The 15420-nt window shown below is 44.5% G+C and overlaps 2 protein-coding genes across 2 annotated transcripts; both read right to left on the bottom strand.

Moving 5' to 3' along the window:
• Positions 1–4515: 4515 nt before the first annotated feature.
• Positions 4516–6414, bottom strand: LOC311243249 (interferon-inducible GTPase 5-like). Its single transcript, XM_084332397.1, has one exon. The coding sequence runs from the start codon at positions 6381–6383 to the stop codon at positions 5124–5126; it is 1260 nt and encodes a 419-aa protein (XP_084188523.1). The 5' UTR covers positions 6384–6414; the 3' UTR covers positions 4516–5123.
• Positions 6412–10442, bottom strand: LOC311242399 (T-cell-specific guanine nucleotide triphosphate-binding protein 2-like; the record flags this gene model as incomplete). Its single annotated transcript, XM_084331354.1, has 3 exons — positions 8358–10442; positions 6503–6734; positions 6412–6419 (listed from the first exon to the last, which is right to left on the bottom strand). Exons 1-3 carry the CDS (start codon positions 8706–8708, stop codon positions 6412–6414), a joined length of 591 nt encoding a protein of 196 aa, XP_084187480.1. The 5' UTR covers positions 8709–10442.
• Positions 10443–15420: the final 4978 nt, after the last annotated feature.

The raw sequence follows: 15420 nt of genomic DNA, 5'->3' as shown, positions 1-15420 counted from the left end.
CGGATCTCCTCTCTGGTAAACAAGAATACCCTGAAGACTCTGGCAGGAGCACTCATTCAGGGGTACTACGACTATGCTTGCACCTCATGGTACCAAAGCACCTCAAAGGCGCTAAAAACAAAATTACAAACATCTCAAAACAAACTGGTCAGACTACTGCTTGACCTTACTCCTAGAACCCACCTCACCCCTGCCCACTTTGACAACCTAGGATGGCTTAGAGTAGATGACAGAGTACAGCAACTTGCAATGGGCCTGGTCTACAAGATACACTACACGACCAAGGTACCCATGTACATGGCAAAATACTTCCCAAAGGTCAGTGAATACCACGATCACAACACCAGAGGGAGCTCCACAAATCATGTTAAACCCAGATTCGGCTCAAATAAGGGACTAAACACGTTTCGCAATTATGCCACATCAATGTGGAACGCCCTACCCAAAGCTGTAAAGGAATGTGGATCACTACCCACTTTCAAAACCTCTCTCAAGAGACACCTACGGGAGACTGCAATGCAACACTGGCCCCTGTAAATATCCTAACCCAACCCCCTCCAATGTACAGTCATTTACCTAGTATGGTCTTGTCAATAGTCCAATGTACAATTTTGTTTGTTTGTACAGAGTCCCCCCCCCCCCCCCTCAATGTACAGTTTTGCTTGTTTATACAATGTGCCCCCCCCCCCCCCACCCACCTCCAATGTAAATTACCCAGTATGGTTGTCAATATCCCAGTGTACCCAACCCCCCCCACCCAACCTCCTCCAATGTACAGTTTCTACGTCAAATGTATATACTCCCTTTTCTTGACTCCTTCTGTATCACAAACAGTACTGTATTTGCAAATCTGGTATGTCATAAATGTATAGATGTAGCAGTACTGACTATCTGTATGTCATGTATGTCATATATGTCCTGATGAATTGAAAATGGGGGACCCTGGTGTAAACAAGACGAAAGTCTTTCTCTGGTCTGCATCCCCTTAACAATTGTGTGTATTGAGCTGTACTGTATTGTACCCATTCTGCAATCTGTTAATAAAGTTTTCAATCAATCAATCAATCACTTTCTTCAGATAGGCATTTGCGCTGAAATTTGAGCTTCCAATGCCTGGCAGATCCCAGATGTAGACATTGGGCATTTTAGGGTGAGGATATCTTGTAGGCTTCCTGGTTGTCTCAGTCACTCCTGTTGCTGCTGCTCCTTCATCATCCTCGCTTAAACCTCTCAAGGCGTTGACGAAGGTGGATTTTCCAGACCCTGTTTCTCCCGTCACAGCTATGTTTATTGTTATCTCCTCCAATTTATCAAGACGTGCTTTGGCCTTTGCCTGAGCTTGTTTAAGAGTGAGTGAGTTGAAGTCCCGTGGTAGTTGTTGAACAGCATGATCTGTAGGCCTGGATATTTCCTCTGCCATGGCGACGATGAGGTTAAATTCTTAGCAAAGTTGGTTTTCCCTCCAAAAAGTCCTTTGTTCTTGCTCGCCTGCTGTCTTGTGGATGAGAGGGTAGAGACGTCTTCTCGTGTCGGTTGGGTTGTTCATATCATCCCTCGACATTTCCTCTTTGTCTTCTGATGACCTTTCATTAAAATCATGGTTGTACTGATTGTTCAGCAACTCCTCCAGATTTGTTATAGAGATCCTATTAACAGTAGCAGCGGGGTTGACATTCTCACTCCGCTGCTCACTGTAGCCTGATAGGGGACCATTAACGACCCACCCCAATAGGGTCTTAATGGCATATGGCCCATTGCCATGACTATTCACAACTTCCCAAGGTTCAAGCAATTTGGAGGCATTGGTACCTATCAATAACTCCACATCAGCTTGAATCCGAGGAAGGGCAACCCCATCTAAGTATGGCCACTTAGCCAACTCCTCTTGGCTAATGATGTTACTCGTGGTTACGGGCATCCTCTTCTGGGTGTAGACCTTGGGCAGGTCATAGAACTGTTTCCCAGTGAGGCTGGAGATCTCCAAGTCTGTCAGTATGTAGCTGGACACAGATGCCTTTGGGCCCATGGTATGTAAGCTGATTTGTGTTTTCCTTCCTGTAAGGTTCAGCCTTCTCATTAGGGTTTCTGAACAAAATGTGTCAGTGCTGCCTGGATCTAAAAATGCATATGTTGTAATGATGTTGTCTCCCTCGCCGGACTTCACCTGTACAGGCAAGATTGACAGAGCCCCATTGCTGCTTCCGGCCCCTGTTTGTCCACATGTCTGCAAAGAGATCTGTGCGTTACTCACCGAAGGTTTCTTTGGCTGGTTTGTGTTGCTTGCTCTCTCCTTCTGATTTATATGAAGAACACTGGGATGGTTTTGGCTGCACACCTTGCAAGTCAAGCGCTTCTCGCAATTCCTGCTAAGATGTCCAATGCGAAGGCAGCCAAAACAGATTCCTTTTTGTCTTATAAAAGTAATCTTGTTCCTGTGTGTCTTCTCCTCCATCTGAGGACATTGATCCAGAGTGTGGTTTTTAGAGCAACATACACAAGTGTTGGTGTTGTGAGCACATGCATTTCTTTGCTTTGCAGGGGTTTCGATAGTAACTGTGGTTGCAAAACTGTCTCCTATGAATTTGGGTTTAATTTGTGATTTCATTCTGTTCATGTTCATAGGTCTACTTCCTGTATTTGGTGGTGTATTTTGAATGTCTCCGAAGACTGGGTCTGAGACAATCTTTACCTGGCGCTCAATGAATGTGACAATATCCATGAATTGTGGTCTGCGATGGTGTTTTTCCATTATAGAACATACAGAGACTCTCCAATTCTCTCGGAGCTTGTATGGAAGCTTTGAAATCAATACTTTCATGTTCGCTGGCATATCGAGTTCCCTCATGTACTGGACATTCTCCATAGCATTACAGCACTCCCGAAGGAAAAGAGCATAGGCTTGAAGAGATTTTATGTCTTCAGCCTTCACTAGCGGCCAGTTGAGCATCTTCTCCATGTAAGCTGCTGTGATTTTATATTCATCTCCAAAGTGTTGTTCAAGTAGGTACTTAGCCATATCATAGCCTCTGTCTGGAGCAGACCACGTGAGCGGATCGGCGCGGCCGAGAAATCCGCTCTTCGCTCTTTAAAGCTTGGTCCGCTCCGCTAATCACTCATGTTGACCCCGCCCCCAAGTCGCTCTCCGCTCGCTCCCCGCTCACCTTGAATCGAGCGCTCCCCGCTCCCCGCGCCAGATCGCTCGGCAGTTTTTTTTCTTCTTTTTTTGGAGCATGGTGTAAATGAGCTCAAACTACAACAGTCTACACCCCCTGGGCCCCTTAACAATTGTTTGTATTGAGCCGCATTGTAATTGTAGCCATTCTGCAATGTTAAATAACGTTGTTTATCCATTCACTATCTCTATTAAGCGATGATAGGCTAGCCGAGCCACAATGCTATGGTCGCTGCCATTAACGTTAGCATGTAAGCTAACGTCAACAACAATGGCGTCGATATACTTTTTCTAACTGGAGTGAGTGTGGGCGTCTCTACAGTGACAAAGCCTGAACGAACAGCCTATCACAGGTTCACCCTTCTCATTGGTTGAAAATGGCCTTCATGTTTGTACATCGCCATCTGTTGCTTTGGCATTGTACTGCATGTATATATTACATCAGTGTTAAACCACTGTGAGCGGCCTGGAGTGGATTGGAGCGGAGGAGAACTCTCGCTCCGGACGTCGCGCCGACTCATTTTAAAACCCACTCCTCGCTCACGTCAAAACCGGCCGCTCCGCGCCCCGCGCCGCTCACGCTCCGATCCGCTCACATGCACTGGTCTGGAGCCATGTGTTGACAGCTACGTACAAGCTCTTTAGGCTGACCCCTGGTGTACTTCTCCAAGAAGTACAAACAATCACCTCTGTTTGTCGTGTTTTTCTCCACACAATGAACTCGGGCAAGTGGACTGGCTTTAGTTAGACGCGTGCTTGAAGAATTCAATGTCCAGAGAGCTCTTATCATTTTGGATATGCCAATCCTTTTATTGACTTATCAACCAAAAATATATATACAAAAACTCTTTTTACTAATAACACTGACCGCCTACCTATACGGTACATCTACACGAACACGACAAGACACGTTCAGAAAGTGAGTTTTTATTTTTATTTTACCAGATCTGGCCAGCACTTTATTACTAACCAGCTGTATGGAACATATTGGCTTGTCTCACAATGATACAGACTTTTTAATGGTAAAAGTAACTTGACACAGGATAAAAAATCATCCTATCAGAGGAGAAGAAAATTAATACACTAGAAAATAAAACACTGTCCAATAACTGTAGTAAAAGGTGAATGTATTTTAGCGAGGGACTCCGCTCAAAGGCACTCATCACCGGAATCAGAAGAGTGTCACAGACTTTGTTGACAGCTAGAACGGCCCCCAAGTATACTACTAAATTACACTCAACTATGATCATACCCATGTTCTGTTAGCTAGGTGGAGAAGCCCCTAGAGACCCCCTTTTCCCTCTTGGATGAACCCAGGTTTATCAATACTCCTTCCAAAACCATGGTCCTAGAGGACCAGACACCAGTCAGCCACCCTGACACAGTAGGAACGCATTGTTTAGACTTCTGGCCCAAAGGAGTGTTCCACAAACCACCAAAGCTATACATATACTTATACAAGTACCTTAGTGGCTACTATTCCTAAGAAAGAAGCTTCAAAACATTTCTGATGGTGATGTAGAGAATACAAAAGTAACACCATAAGCATCACTGATCATCACTATTGATTACAAGTGCAATTTACTGATTATGCTGATCACAGACATTTTAAAAGAGGTTTACTCGTCATAATTGATTACAAAGATCAGTGTAAAATAAGATGATATACTCCTCCGTCCTTACATGGTAGACTCAAAGACATTGTATAACTATACCAAAATATACAGTGTATTGTCCCTACCATCAACGTGAAGCATGCATCTGGTCAATCTATTGGTCTTTAAGGATCCCCACTCTTCCTGAGATCCACTGAAATAAATGTACGATTTAGGCCAATTAGTATAGCTCTAACAACAGTCTTCAATAGTAATGAAATATTTCAAATGGCCCATTAAGAAATTAGATCAATCAGGACCCCAATATGACTCAACCAAATGATTCTGGTCTGATGTTATGCTAGATCTGCTGCTTGAAGAACTCTCTTAGCTGCATCCGCCATCTCATCCAATCCTCTCTTCAACAGCATGTAGGTCTCAGCAAAGGAAAGACCTACTGCAGCCAAAGTGCCGACGACAGGTATCGAGCTCAACGCTAACTCTATGGCCATGACGGTTACAACCCCCGCAGAAGCAGCAAATTTCATCACCAACTCCTTGGTAATACCGTCTGAGAAGATGGACTTCATTTTGGCTTTCAGCTCTGACACTGGGACTCCAGATTTTGTGGATAACAGCCGCAGGGATCTCTCGCTCAAGCCAAAGCTGTGGTAGCATGTTGTGTAGAAGGAAGCTATAATGGCAATATCTGCTGCCGCTGACGGACCAGGAACAGGCACCATGGCAACACCAGCAGCGGAAAAGCACAACAGCCAAATTCGTCTCATTAGAGTCTTCTTTTTCATCTCAATCATCTCCAGAGAGCAGACTGGCAGAGACTGGATCAGTGTAGAGCCCATGTCTGGATCAAGATCCCCCTCCAGAGCCTCAATCAGCTTCTGGAAATCATACTTTCCCAGTTCCCAGGAGGATATCAGGAAAATCTTTGGATCTCCAAGTTTTGTAAGATTCTGTTTACAGTCTTCCCTGATCTTGGTGAGCACGTCTTCCTCGTTGAAGTTCCTTCTCCTTCGTGCTGCAGCCACATCATTATCGGTCTTTGTACGAACAAAGTAGAACAGTTTCTTCATTCTCTTGATCTCTTTGGCCAGTAAGGCGTCGTTTTCTCTGAACCTCCCTGCGGAAAGGACGATGAAGAAGTCGAAGGTTTCAAACCTCACTTTCTTCAGATAGTCTTTTGCGCTGAACTTTGAGCTTCCAATGCCTGGCAGATCCCAGATGTAGACATTGGGCATGGTAGGATGAGTGTATCTTGTAGGCTCCCTGGTTGTCTCAGTCACTCCTGTTTCTGCTGCTCCTTCATCATCATCACTTAAACCTCTCCAGGCGTTGACGAAGGTGGATTTTCCAGACCCTGATTCTCCCGTCACAGCTATGTTTATTGTTATTTTCTCCAAATTCTCAAGACGTGCTTTGACCTTTGCCTGAGCTTGTTTAGGAGTGAGTGTGTTGAAGTCCTGTATTAGTTGTTGAACATCAGGATCTGTAGGCCTGGATATTTCCTCTGCCATGGCGACGCTTATTAGAGTCTTCTTTTTCTTCTCAATCATCTCCAGAGAGCAGATTGTCACAGACTGGATCAGTGTAGAGACCATGTCTGAAGGAAGATCCTCCTTCAGAGCCTCAATCAGCTTCGGGAAATCGTACTCGCTCAGGTCCCAGGAGGATATCAGGAAAATCTTTGGATCTCCAAGTTTTGTAAGATTCTGTTTACAGTCTTCCCTGATCTTGGTGAGCACGTCTTCCTCGTTGAAGTTCCTTCTCCTTCGTGCTGCAGCCACATCAGCATCTGTCTTTGTACGAACAAAGTAGAACAGTTTCTTCATTCTCTTGATCTCTTTGGCCAGTAAGACGTTGTTTTCTTTGAAACTCCCTGCGGAAATGAGGATGAAGAAGTCGAAGGTTTCAAACCTCACGGCCGTGTCAAGGCCTTTGACACGGTCAATCACTCCATTCTGATTGACAAGCTAAAAGCAATTGGTTTAGCTTGTCAATCAGTGAGCTGGATGCAATCCTACCTTGAGGGCAGGGAACAGATGGTGGAGGTAAACGGTACCCTATCCCCCCCTCTCACAGTGAGCTGTGGTGTTCCACAAGGAAGCATACTAGGACCGCTACTGTTCCTAATTTATGCAAATGACATGTCGTCAGCTTGTGACTGCAACTTGTTCCTGTTTGCGGACGACTCAGCCCTGCTGGTCTCTGACAAGAACAAGTTACAGGTTGAAAAAACCCTCAGCTCTGAACTAGGCAGAATCTGCATATGGCTCGCTGATAACAAACTATCATTACACATGGGCAAAACAGAGTCCATTCTCTTCGGTTCAAATAACAAACTCAGCAAGACCGACGGCTTCTCAGTTACAGTGGGTGACAATATTGTCACAAGGAAAGATGAAATTACCTACCTGGGTTCCATCCTAGAGGCTAATCTCTCCTGTGACAAAATGGCATCCAATGTAATAAAAAAAAGTCAACCAACGAACTCGATTCTTGTACCGGATCTCCTCTCTGGTAAACAAGAATACCCTGAAGACTCTGGCAGGAGCACTCATTCAGGGGTACTACGACTATGCTTGCACCTCATGGTACCAAAGCACCTCAAAGGCGCTAAAAACAAAATTACAAACATCTCAAAACAAACTGGTCAGACTACTGCTTGACCTTACTCCTAGAACCCACCTCACCCCTGCCCACTTTGACAACCTAGGATGGCTTAGAGTAGATGACAGAGTACAGCAACTTGCAATGGGCCTGGTCTACAAGATACACTACACGACCAAGGTACCCATGTACATGGCAAAATACTTCCCAAAGGTCAGTGAATACCACGATCACAACACCAGAGGGAGCTCCACAAATCATGTTAAACCCAGATTCGGCTCAAATAAGGGACTAAACACGTTTCGCAATTATGCCACATCAATGTGGAACGCCCTACCCAAAGCTGTAAAGGAATGTGGATCACTACCCACTTTCAAAACCTCTCTCAAGAGACACCTACGGGAGACTGCAATGCAACACTGGCCCCTGTAAATATCCTAACCCAACCCCCTCCAATGTACAGTCATTTACCTAGTATGGTCTTGTCAATAGTCCAATGTACAATTTTGTTTGTTTGTACAGAGTCCCCCCCCCCCCCCCCTCAATGTACAGTTTTGCTTGTTTATACAATGTGCCCCCCCCCCCCCCACCCACCTCCAATGTAAATTACCCAGTATGGTTGTCAATATCCCAGTGTACCCAACCCCCCCCACCCAACCTCCTCCAATGTACAGTTTCTACGTCAAATGTATATACTCCCTTTTCTTGACTCCTTCTGTATCACAAACAGTACTGTATTTGCAAATCTGGTATGTCATAAATGTATAGATGTAGCAGTACTGACTATCTGTATGTCATGTATGTCATATATGTCCTGATGAATTGAAAATGGGGGACCCTGGTGTAAACAAGACGAAAGTCTTTCTCTGGTCTGCATCCCCTTAACAATTGTGTGTATTGAGCTGTACTGTATTGTACCCATTCTGCAATCTGTTAATAAAGTTTTCAATCAATCAATCAATCACTTTCTTCAGATAGGCATTTGCGCTGAAATTTGAGCTTCCAATGCCTGGCAGATCCCAGATGTAGACATTGGGCATTTTAGGGTGAGGATATCTTGTAGGCTTCCTGGTTGTCTCAGTCACTCCTGTTGCTGCTGCTCCTTCATCATCCTCGCTTAAACCTCTCAAGGCGTTGACGAAGGTGGATTTTCCAGACCCTGTTTCTCCCGTCACAGCTATGTTTATTGTTATCTCCTCCAATTTATCAAGACGTGCTTTGGCCTTTGCCTGAGCTTGTTTAAGAGTGAGTGAGTTGAAGTCCCGTGGTAGTTGTTGAACAGCATGATCTGTAGGCCTGGATATTTCCTCTGCCATGGCGACGATGAGGTTAAATTCTTAGCAAAGTTGGTTTTCCCTCCAAAAAGTCCTTTGTTCTTGCTCGCCTGCTGTCTTGTGGATGAGAGGGTAGAGACGTCTTCTCGTGTCGGTTGGGTTGTTCATATCATCCCTCGACATTTCCTCTTTGTCTTCTGATGACCTTTCATTAAAATCATGGTTGTACTGATTGTTCAGCAACTCCTCCAGATTTGTTATAGAGATCCTATTAACAGTAGCAGCGGGGTTGACATTCTCACTCCGCTGCTCACTGTAGCCTGATAGGGGACCATTAACGACCCACCCCAATAGGGTCTTAATGGCATATGGCCCATTGCCATGACTATTCACAACTTCCCAAGGTTCAAGCAATTTGGAGGCATTGGTACCTATCAATAACTCCACATCAGCTTGAATCCGAGGAAGGGCAACCCCATCTAAGTATGGCCACTTAGCCAACTCCTCTTGGCTAATGATGTTACTCGTGGTTACGGGCATCCTCTTCTGGGTGTAGACCTTGGGCAGGTCATAGAACTGTTTCCCAGTGAGGCTGGAGATCTCCAAGTCTGTCAGTATGTAGCTGGACACAGATGCCTTTGGGCCCATGGTATGTAAGCTGATTTGTGTTTTCCTTCCTGTAAGGTTCAGCCTTCTCATTAGGGTTTCTGAACAAAATGTGTCAGTGCTGCCTGGATCTAAAAATGCATATGTTGTAATGATGTTGTCTCCCTCGCCGGACTTCACCTGTACAGGCAAGATTGACAGAGCCCCATTGCTGCTTCCGGCCCCTGTTTGTCCACATGTCTGCAAAGAGATCTGTGCGTTACTCACCGAAGGTTTATTTGGCTGGTTTGTGTTGCTTGCTCTCTCCTTCTGATTTATATGAAGAACACTGGGATGGTTTTGGCTGCACACCTTGCAAGTCAAGCGCTTCTCGCAATTCCTGCTAAGATGTCCAATGCGAAGGCAGCCAAAACAGATTCCTTTTTGTCTTATAAAAGTAATCTTGTTCCTGTGTGTCTTCTCCTCCATCTGAGGACATTGATCCAGAGTGTGGTTTTTAGAGCAACATACACAAGTGTTGGTGTTGTGAGCACATGCATTTCTTTGCTTTGCAGGGGTTTCGATAGTAACTGTGGTTGCAAAACTGTCTCCTATGAATTTGGGTTTAATTTGTGATTTCATTCTGTTCATGTTCATAGGTCTACTTCCTGTATTTGGTGGTGTATTTTGAATGTCTCCGAAGACTGGGTCTGAGACAATCTTTACCTGGCGCTCAATGAATGTGACAATATCCATGAATTGTGGTCTGCGATGGTGTTTTTTCATTATAGAACATACAGAGACTCTCCAATTCTCTCGGAGCTTGTATGGAAGCTTTGAAATCAATACTTTCATGTTCGCTGGCATATCGAGTTCCCTCATGTACTGGACATTCTCCATAGCATTACAGCACTCCCGAAGGAAAAGAGCATAGGCTTGAAGAGATTTTATGTCTTCAGCCTTCACTAGCGGCCAGTTGAGCATCTTCTCCATGTAAGCTGCTGTGATTTTATATTCATCTCCAAAGTGTTGTTCAAGTAGGTACTTTGCCATATCATAGCCTCTGTCTGGAGCCATGTGTTGACAGCTACGTACAAGCTCTTTAGGCTGACCCCTGGTGTAATTCTCCAAGAAGTACAAACAATCACCTCTGTTTCTCGTGTTTTTCTCCACACAATGAACAAAGGCTCTGACAAAGGTTCTGTACTGCAGAGGATCCCCATCAAAATATGGAATCTCTCTTGGTGGCAGTAAGTGAGTGGTTTGCTGCTCCACTAGCATTGCTGTTATCTCATTTTGCCTTTTTAATAGGTTACATACAACTGAGGTTTCATTGCTTTGGGGTGAAATTACAGTTGGGGTCGTTAGCTGCACAGGAGCTTCCATGTGGATTGTATTGTCCTGTGCTCCATCCCAAGACACATGTTGTCTTTGTAAAGATGGCGGTTGTGTTTGAATGGGAGTTGGCTGTAACAACATAGATTGTTGTCTTTGCCAAAATGGGGGCTGTTGAATGGGTGTTGGCTGCATCAAGTGCATAGGTTGTTGCATTTGCCAGGGTGGTGGTTGTTGAATGAGTGCTTGTTGCTGTTGCATAGCTTGTGGTATTTGCCAGGGTGGTGGTTGTTGAATGGGTGCTTGTTGCTGTTGCATAGCTTGTGGTTTCCATAGTGATGGTTGTTGCACATATGATTGCTGTGCAGATGGTTGCTGCAGTTCTGGTGGTTGCATAGATGGTTGCTGTGGTAGTGATGTATATTCTTTTGCCCGAGGATTGAGAGTGACTGAGGGTTCCTTTAACCTTGTTCCTTTCCTGTAGTAGGAGTCCATTCCATCGGACTGTGTGAGTGAAAGAGCTTGGTGACTGGGGGATTGTAATACTGCTATTCTTGCGTTGGTAGCTGCCAATTGTGCATCAAGCTCCATCGTTTCCTTTTTCTTTTTCAGGATCTGTTCCTGCTCTTCCAGAGCGTGTTTATCCTTTTTTAGCATTTGTTCCTGCTCCTCCAGAGCGTGTTTATCCTTTAACGCTGCAGCGTGAATCACAAGTGAAGCTCTATCTGCCTCGGCCTGTAAGCGAGCTGCTGAGGTAGAAGATCTGCTGGACCTGCTGGACTTGCTGGTACCAGACCTTGTGTGACCTTTGTGAGCAGATTTTTTACTTCCCACATTAGAAATGCTGTCATTTGGATTAATTAGATTTTGCACGTCCTCCTCATCCTCAATAACACTTTCCACAGGTTGTGTCATTTTTGTCCATGCATTCATGTGATCAATAAAGTCATTGACATTGATCATTTTGGCTTTGAACCAAATGTCATGTTTTCCCCTTTCCTCAGGAGGTACTATTGGCAACAGAGCCTCCTGGTTTGCTTCTGCTTCCTTGCATATGTGGAGATATTGCATAAATGCGCATTGCACCTCCTGTTTGCATCCACTTTGCATTAACCCCAAAATCGTTTTTTGCAAGTTAGAAGCCTTGTTAAATTTAGATTTATGTAATTTATGTAATGTGTCAATTTGATCCGATAGGGCTTTTGGTGTTAATTTACTCTTGCGTTTTGTGACCTGCTGATCGGTATCAACATTGTGTGTGATTTGACCTGTGTCCACCTCGGACTGTGTTTTAGCCACTGTGGGTGTGGGCTGTGACTTTTCAACCAATGAAGGTTCTTTACAATGAGTTTCAGCCGTGGCGGGCTGTTCAACCATAACGCTGGTCTCTGTTGGATTCTGAACACCTTTATCAGAATTCATTTCAGCAATATAAGACCAACAGATTCAATATGAAACGGTACCTTTGGTTAAATCACAATAAACAAAACCCACAGTTAATCATCACATGACGTTCTAACCAAACCTTGACAGACACACACACGAACGGGTTGCACAACCATATACCACCAATGCATTGGAATTTTCCCTTTTTATATTTTTCTCAATTGACCCTGTGTGTGCACACATTTGTTTTTTATATGGCCATATAAGATATACCGGTAGCGCGCTACATACCTGTTCGTTGCGCAGCGCTGTCGGGGCCGTTTGACTTTATTCTTTGAACTTCGAAAAGTCTTCAAACAGCGCTCCTTGTCCGAGCGCTATTCAACATCAAACAGCGCTCTTTGTCCGAGCGCTATTCAATAAACTGCTTGCGCGCAGGACAGCTCCCTGGTCCGTTCCCTCGCCCAAATGGTGCTGGGGCAGGTGATGCCGTCCGCTCCTTGACGGTGGTGGGCTGCTCCTCCCGGTCCGTCCGCTCCCCGACGGTGCTGGTGCTGGGCAGCTTGGTCCAGATTGTCCATGTTCCGCGCAATTCCAAGCGAAACGGTGAACCAAAACAGCTGATCACACGTCTCGCTGCTCAGCTGTTGAATCTTGAGCGCAGAGCGCGCTGTCTCGCTGATCAGCGGTTTGAATGAATCTTGAGCGCCGAGCGCGATTATCCTCTTCTTCCAATAAGTAACAAAGGCAATTGTCCATTTCAAACGAAGAGCCTTAGTTTTTGACTAATGTAGACTCCTTTACATAAGCCTACTGCGAGGGGCAAGTGGACTGGCTTGAGTTAGACGCGTGCTTAAAGAATTCAATGTCCAGAGAGCTCTTATCATTTTCGATATGCCAATCCTTTTATTGACTTATCAACCAAAATATATATACAAAAACTCTTTTTACTAATAACACTGACCGCCGACCTATACGGCACATCTCGAACACGACAAGACACGGTCAAAAACTGTATGGCTATTCCACTTGCGCACCTGGGGCTCATCACCCTCTCATCAGTATATATGGGTAACCACCCCCTGTGGTGGTTGCCATGGTGACTAATAATGCCACACCTCTGCACCGTGAGTTGAAATAAAACTAAATAAACAGAAGGGCATTTTGGCTCCAACACACCGGCCCCTAATTGAGAATGGCAGGAGGCCAGGAACAATTCAAAATAATATTTACATAATGGAGCCAATAAATGTATACAAAAGAACTCAAAAAACAATTCTCTGAATTAGAAGCTTTAAATTGCAGCTACTTGAAGCAAGCAAAGTTTAGTTACTGGTCTATTAAATTGCAGCTTCTTGAAGCAAGCAAAGTTGAGTTACTGGTCTACACTCGTGCAGAACGCACCAGTCCTTTCCTGTCGGGATAGGTCTCCAGGACTCTTCCAAGTAACCAGAAACCACATGGGGCTGTAGCGTCTGCGATCAATACAATGTCTCCAGGGACAAGACTTTGTCTCTCCTTACTCCACCTCTGCCGCTCCTATAGCAAAGGTAAGTATTCTCTCAGCCAGTGTTTCCTGTTCCATTTTGTCTGCATCCTCATGACTCAGTTTCTTTTATGACTCATCTCCAATAGAGTCTTTCGTAGTTTCAGGATCCAAGCAACTGACCTCTTCAACCTTTTCTAGTTAGAAAGTAGGTGATCAGTTGGTGTGTGGCACTTGGTGCATCGACAATTACTGCATTGATGTTGAGATCCTTTTTGACCTCAGGGTCATCAGCAGAAATTGTTGTACTCCAAGATACCATCTGGCCACTCTTCCTCTGGTTTCCAAAGAAACTCAGGGCCCTCAATCCACCTTCTGTTGGTCAGCAAATCATCCACCTTAACTCCCCTTGAAGTTTTGTCAGCAGGGTTCTGAGTGGTATAAATGTACCTCCACTGCGTGACACCAGATGTTCTTTGGATGGCAGAAATCCTGTCTTGGTGGAACTTCTCATCTCTCCCAAACCTCCTTTTCAGTCCAAGGATGCGTTGCCTAGCAACAAACTGATTGTTTGGCAGAGACACTTCTTTCCTTTTAAAGGGAAGCTGCAAGGTGTAATGTCCGTCCTGAAGTTTGCATGAATCAGTCATGATTTCCATGAACTTCATATCATCCCTCGACATTTCCTCTTTGCCTTCTGATGACCTTTCATTAAAATCATGGTTGTACTGATTGTTCAGCAACTCCTCCAGATCCTCCAGATTTGTTATAGAGATCCTATTAACAATAGCAGCGGGGTTGACATTCTCACTCCGCTGCTCACTGTAGCCTGATAGGGGACCATTAATGACCCACCCCAATAGGGTCTTAATGGCATATGGCCCATTGCCATGACTATTCACAACTTCCCAAGGTTCAAGCAATTTGGAGGCATTGGTACCCATCAATAACTCCACATCAGCTTGAATCCGAGGAAGGGCAACCCCATCTAAGTATGGCCACTTAGCCAACTCCTCTTGGCTAATGATGTTACTCGTGGTAATCTGATAAGAGGGGCAAAGAAAATACACTCCACAGTTTCATTCAATGTTACGAAAATATCTGGAGGCATTAAATGATCAAACATTTTAGCGTTAGCTACGTCTGAGCGTTAGCTACTTCTGAGCGTTAGCTACGTCTGAGCGTTAGCTACGTCTCAGCGTTAGCTACTTCTCAGCGTTAGCTATGTCTGAGCGTTAGCTATGTCCGAGCGTTAGCTACTTCTCAGCGTTAGCTATGTCTGAGCGTTAGCTACTTCTGAGCGTTAGCTACTTCTCAGCGTTAGCTACTTCTGAGCGTTAGCTACGTCTGAGCGTTAGCTACTTCTCAGCGTTAGCTATGTCCGATAAGGACCGTGCAGGATGGAGCCGATTCCTGAAAAACGACCAAACAAAAAATGTAAAGCGGAGTAATCTTAACCACACAGACAAAAGGCCATTATCCACAATGCTTAGCTAAATCCAGTGTCATACACTGTAATACAATGTGATGAAATACTCTTGTGGGTCCAACCACTGTGCACGGTTTTCTTGGAGAAAGAGCTTTGTTGATTACAGAAGTCAACTGTAAAATATTAAAATAAAAATATTATTTACAATCGAATATGGTTGGAATACTAGCTTAGCAGGGTTGAGCCCGTGAGAGACAGGAAGGAACACAAAACAAACCCCTTTTCTCTTAAAATATATTTAAAAAAAATATATAGAACATTTACATTTAGAGAGAAAAAAATTCTCTCAATGAGGACATGGACATCGCATTTTTTATTTCTCTCAAAATCCCAATACAGAAACCATTCCTCAAGTTTGCTCCATCTGCCTGCTGGTGAAATCTGACTGAAACTTAACAGTGTCAAGGTGTTCTTAAGGTATCCTTAAGATCCATATGTGAAACAACTAAGTGTACTTAAACCACAGTCCTTTT

This window comes from Notolepis coatsorum (assembly GCF_963971535.1).
Source record: "Notolepis coatsorum genome assembly, chromosome: 16".
NCBI classification, from domain to species: Eukaryota; Metazoa; Chordata; class Actinopteri; order Aulopiformes; family Paralepididae; genus Notolepis; species Notolepis coatsorum.
This window is presented reverse-complemented; position numbering and strand designations above follow the sequence as displayed.

Bases quoted from the DNA above. Each gene is read 5' to 3' on its own strand.
- LOC311243249 (XM_084332397.1), bottom strand. From the start codon at position 6,383: ATGGTCTCTACACTGATCCAGTCTGTGACAATCTGCTCTCTGGAGATG.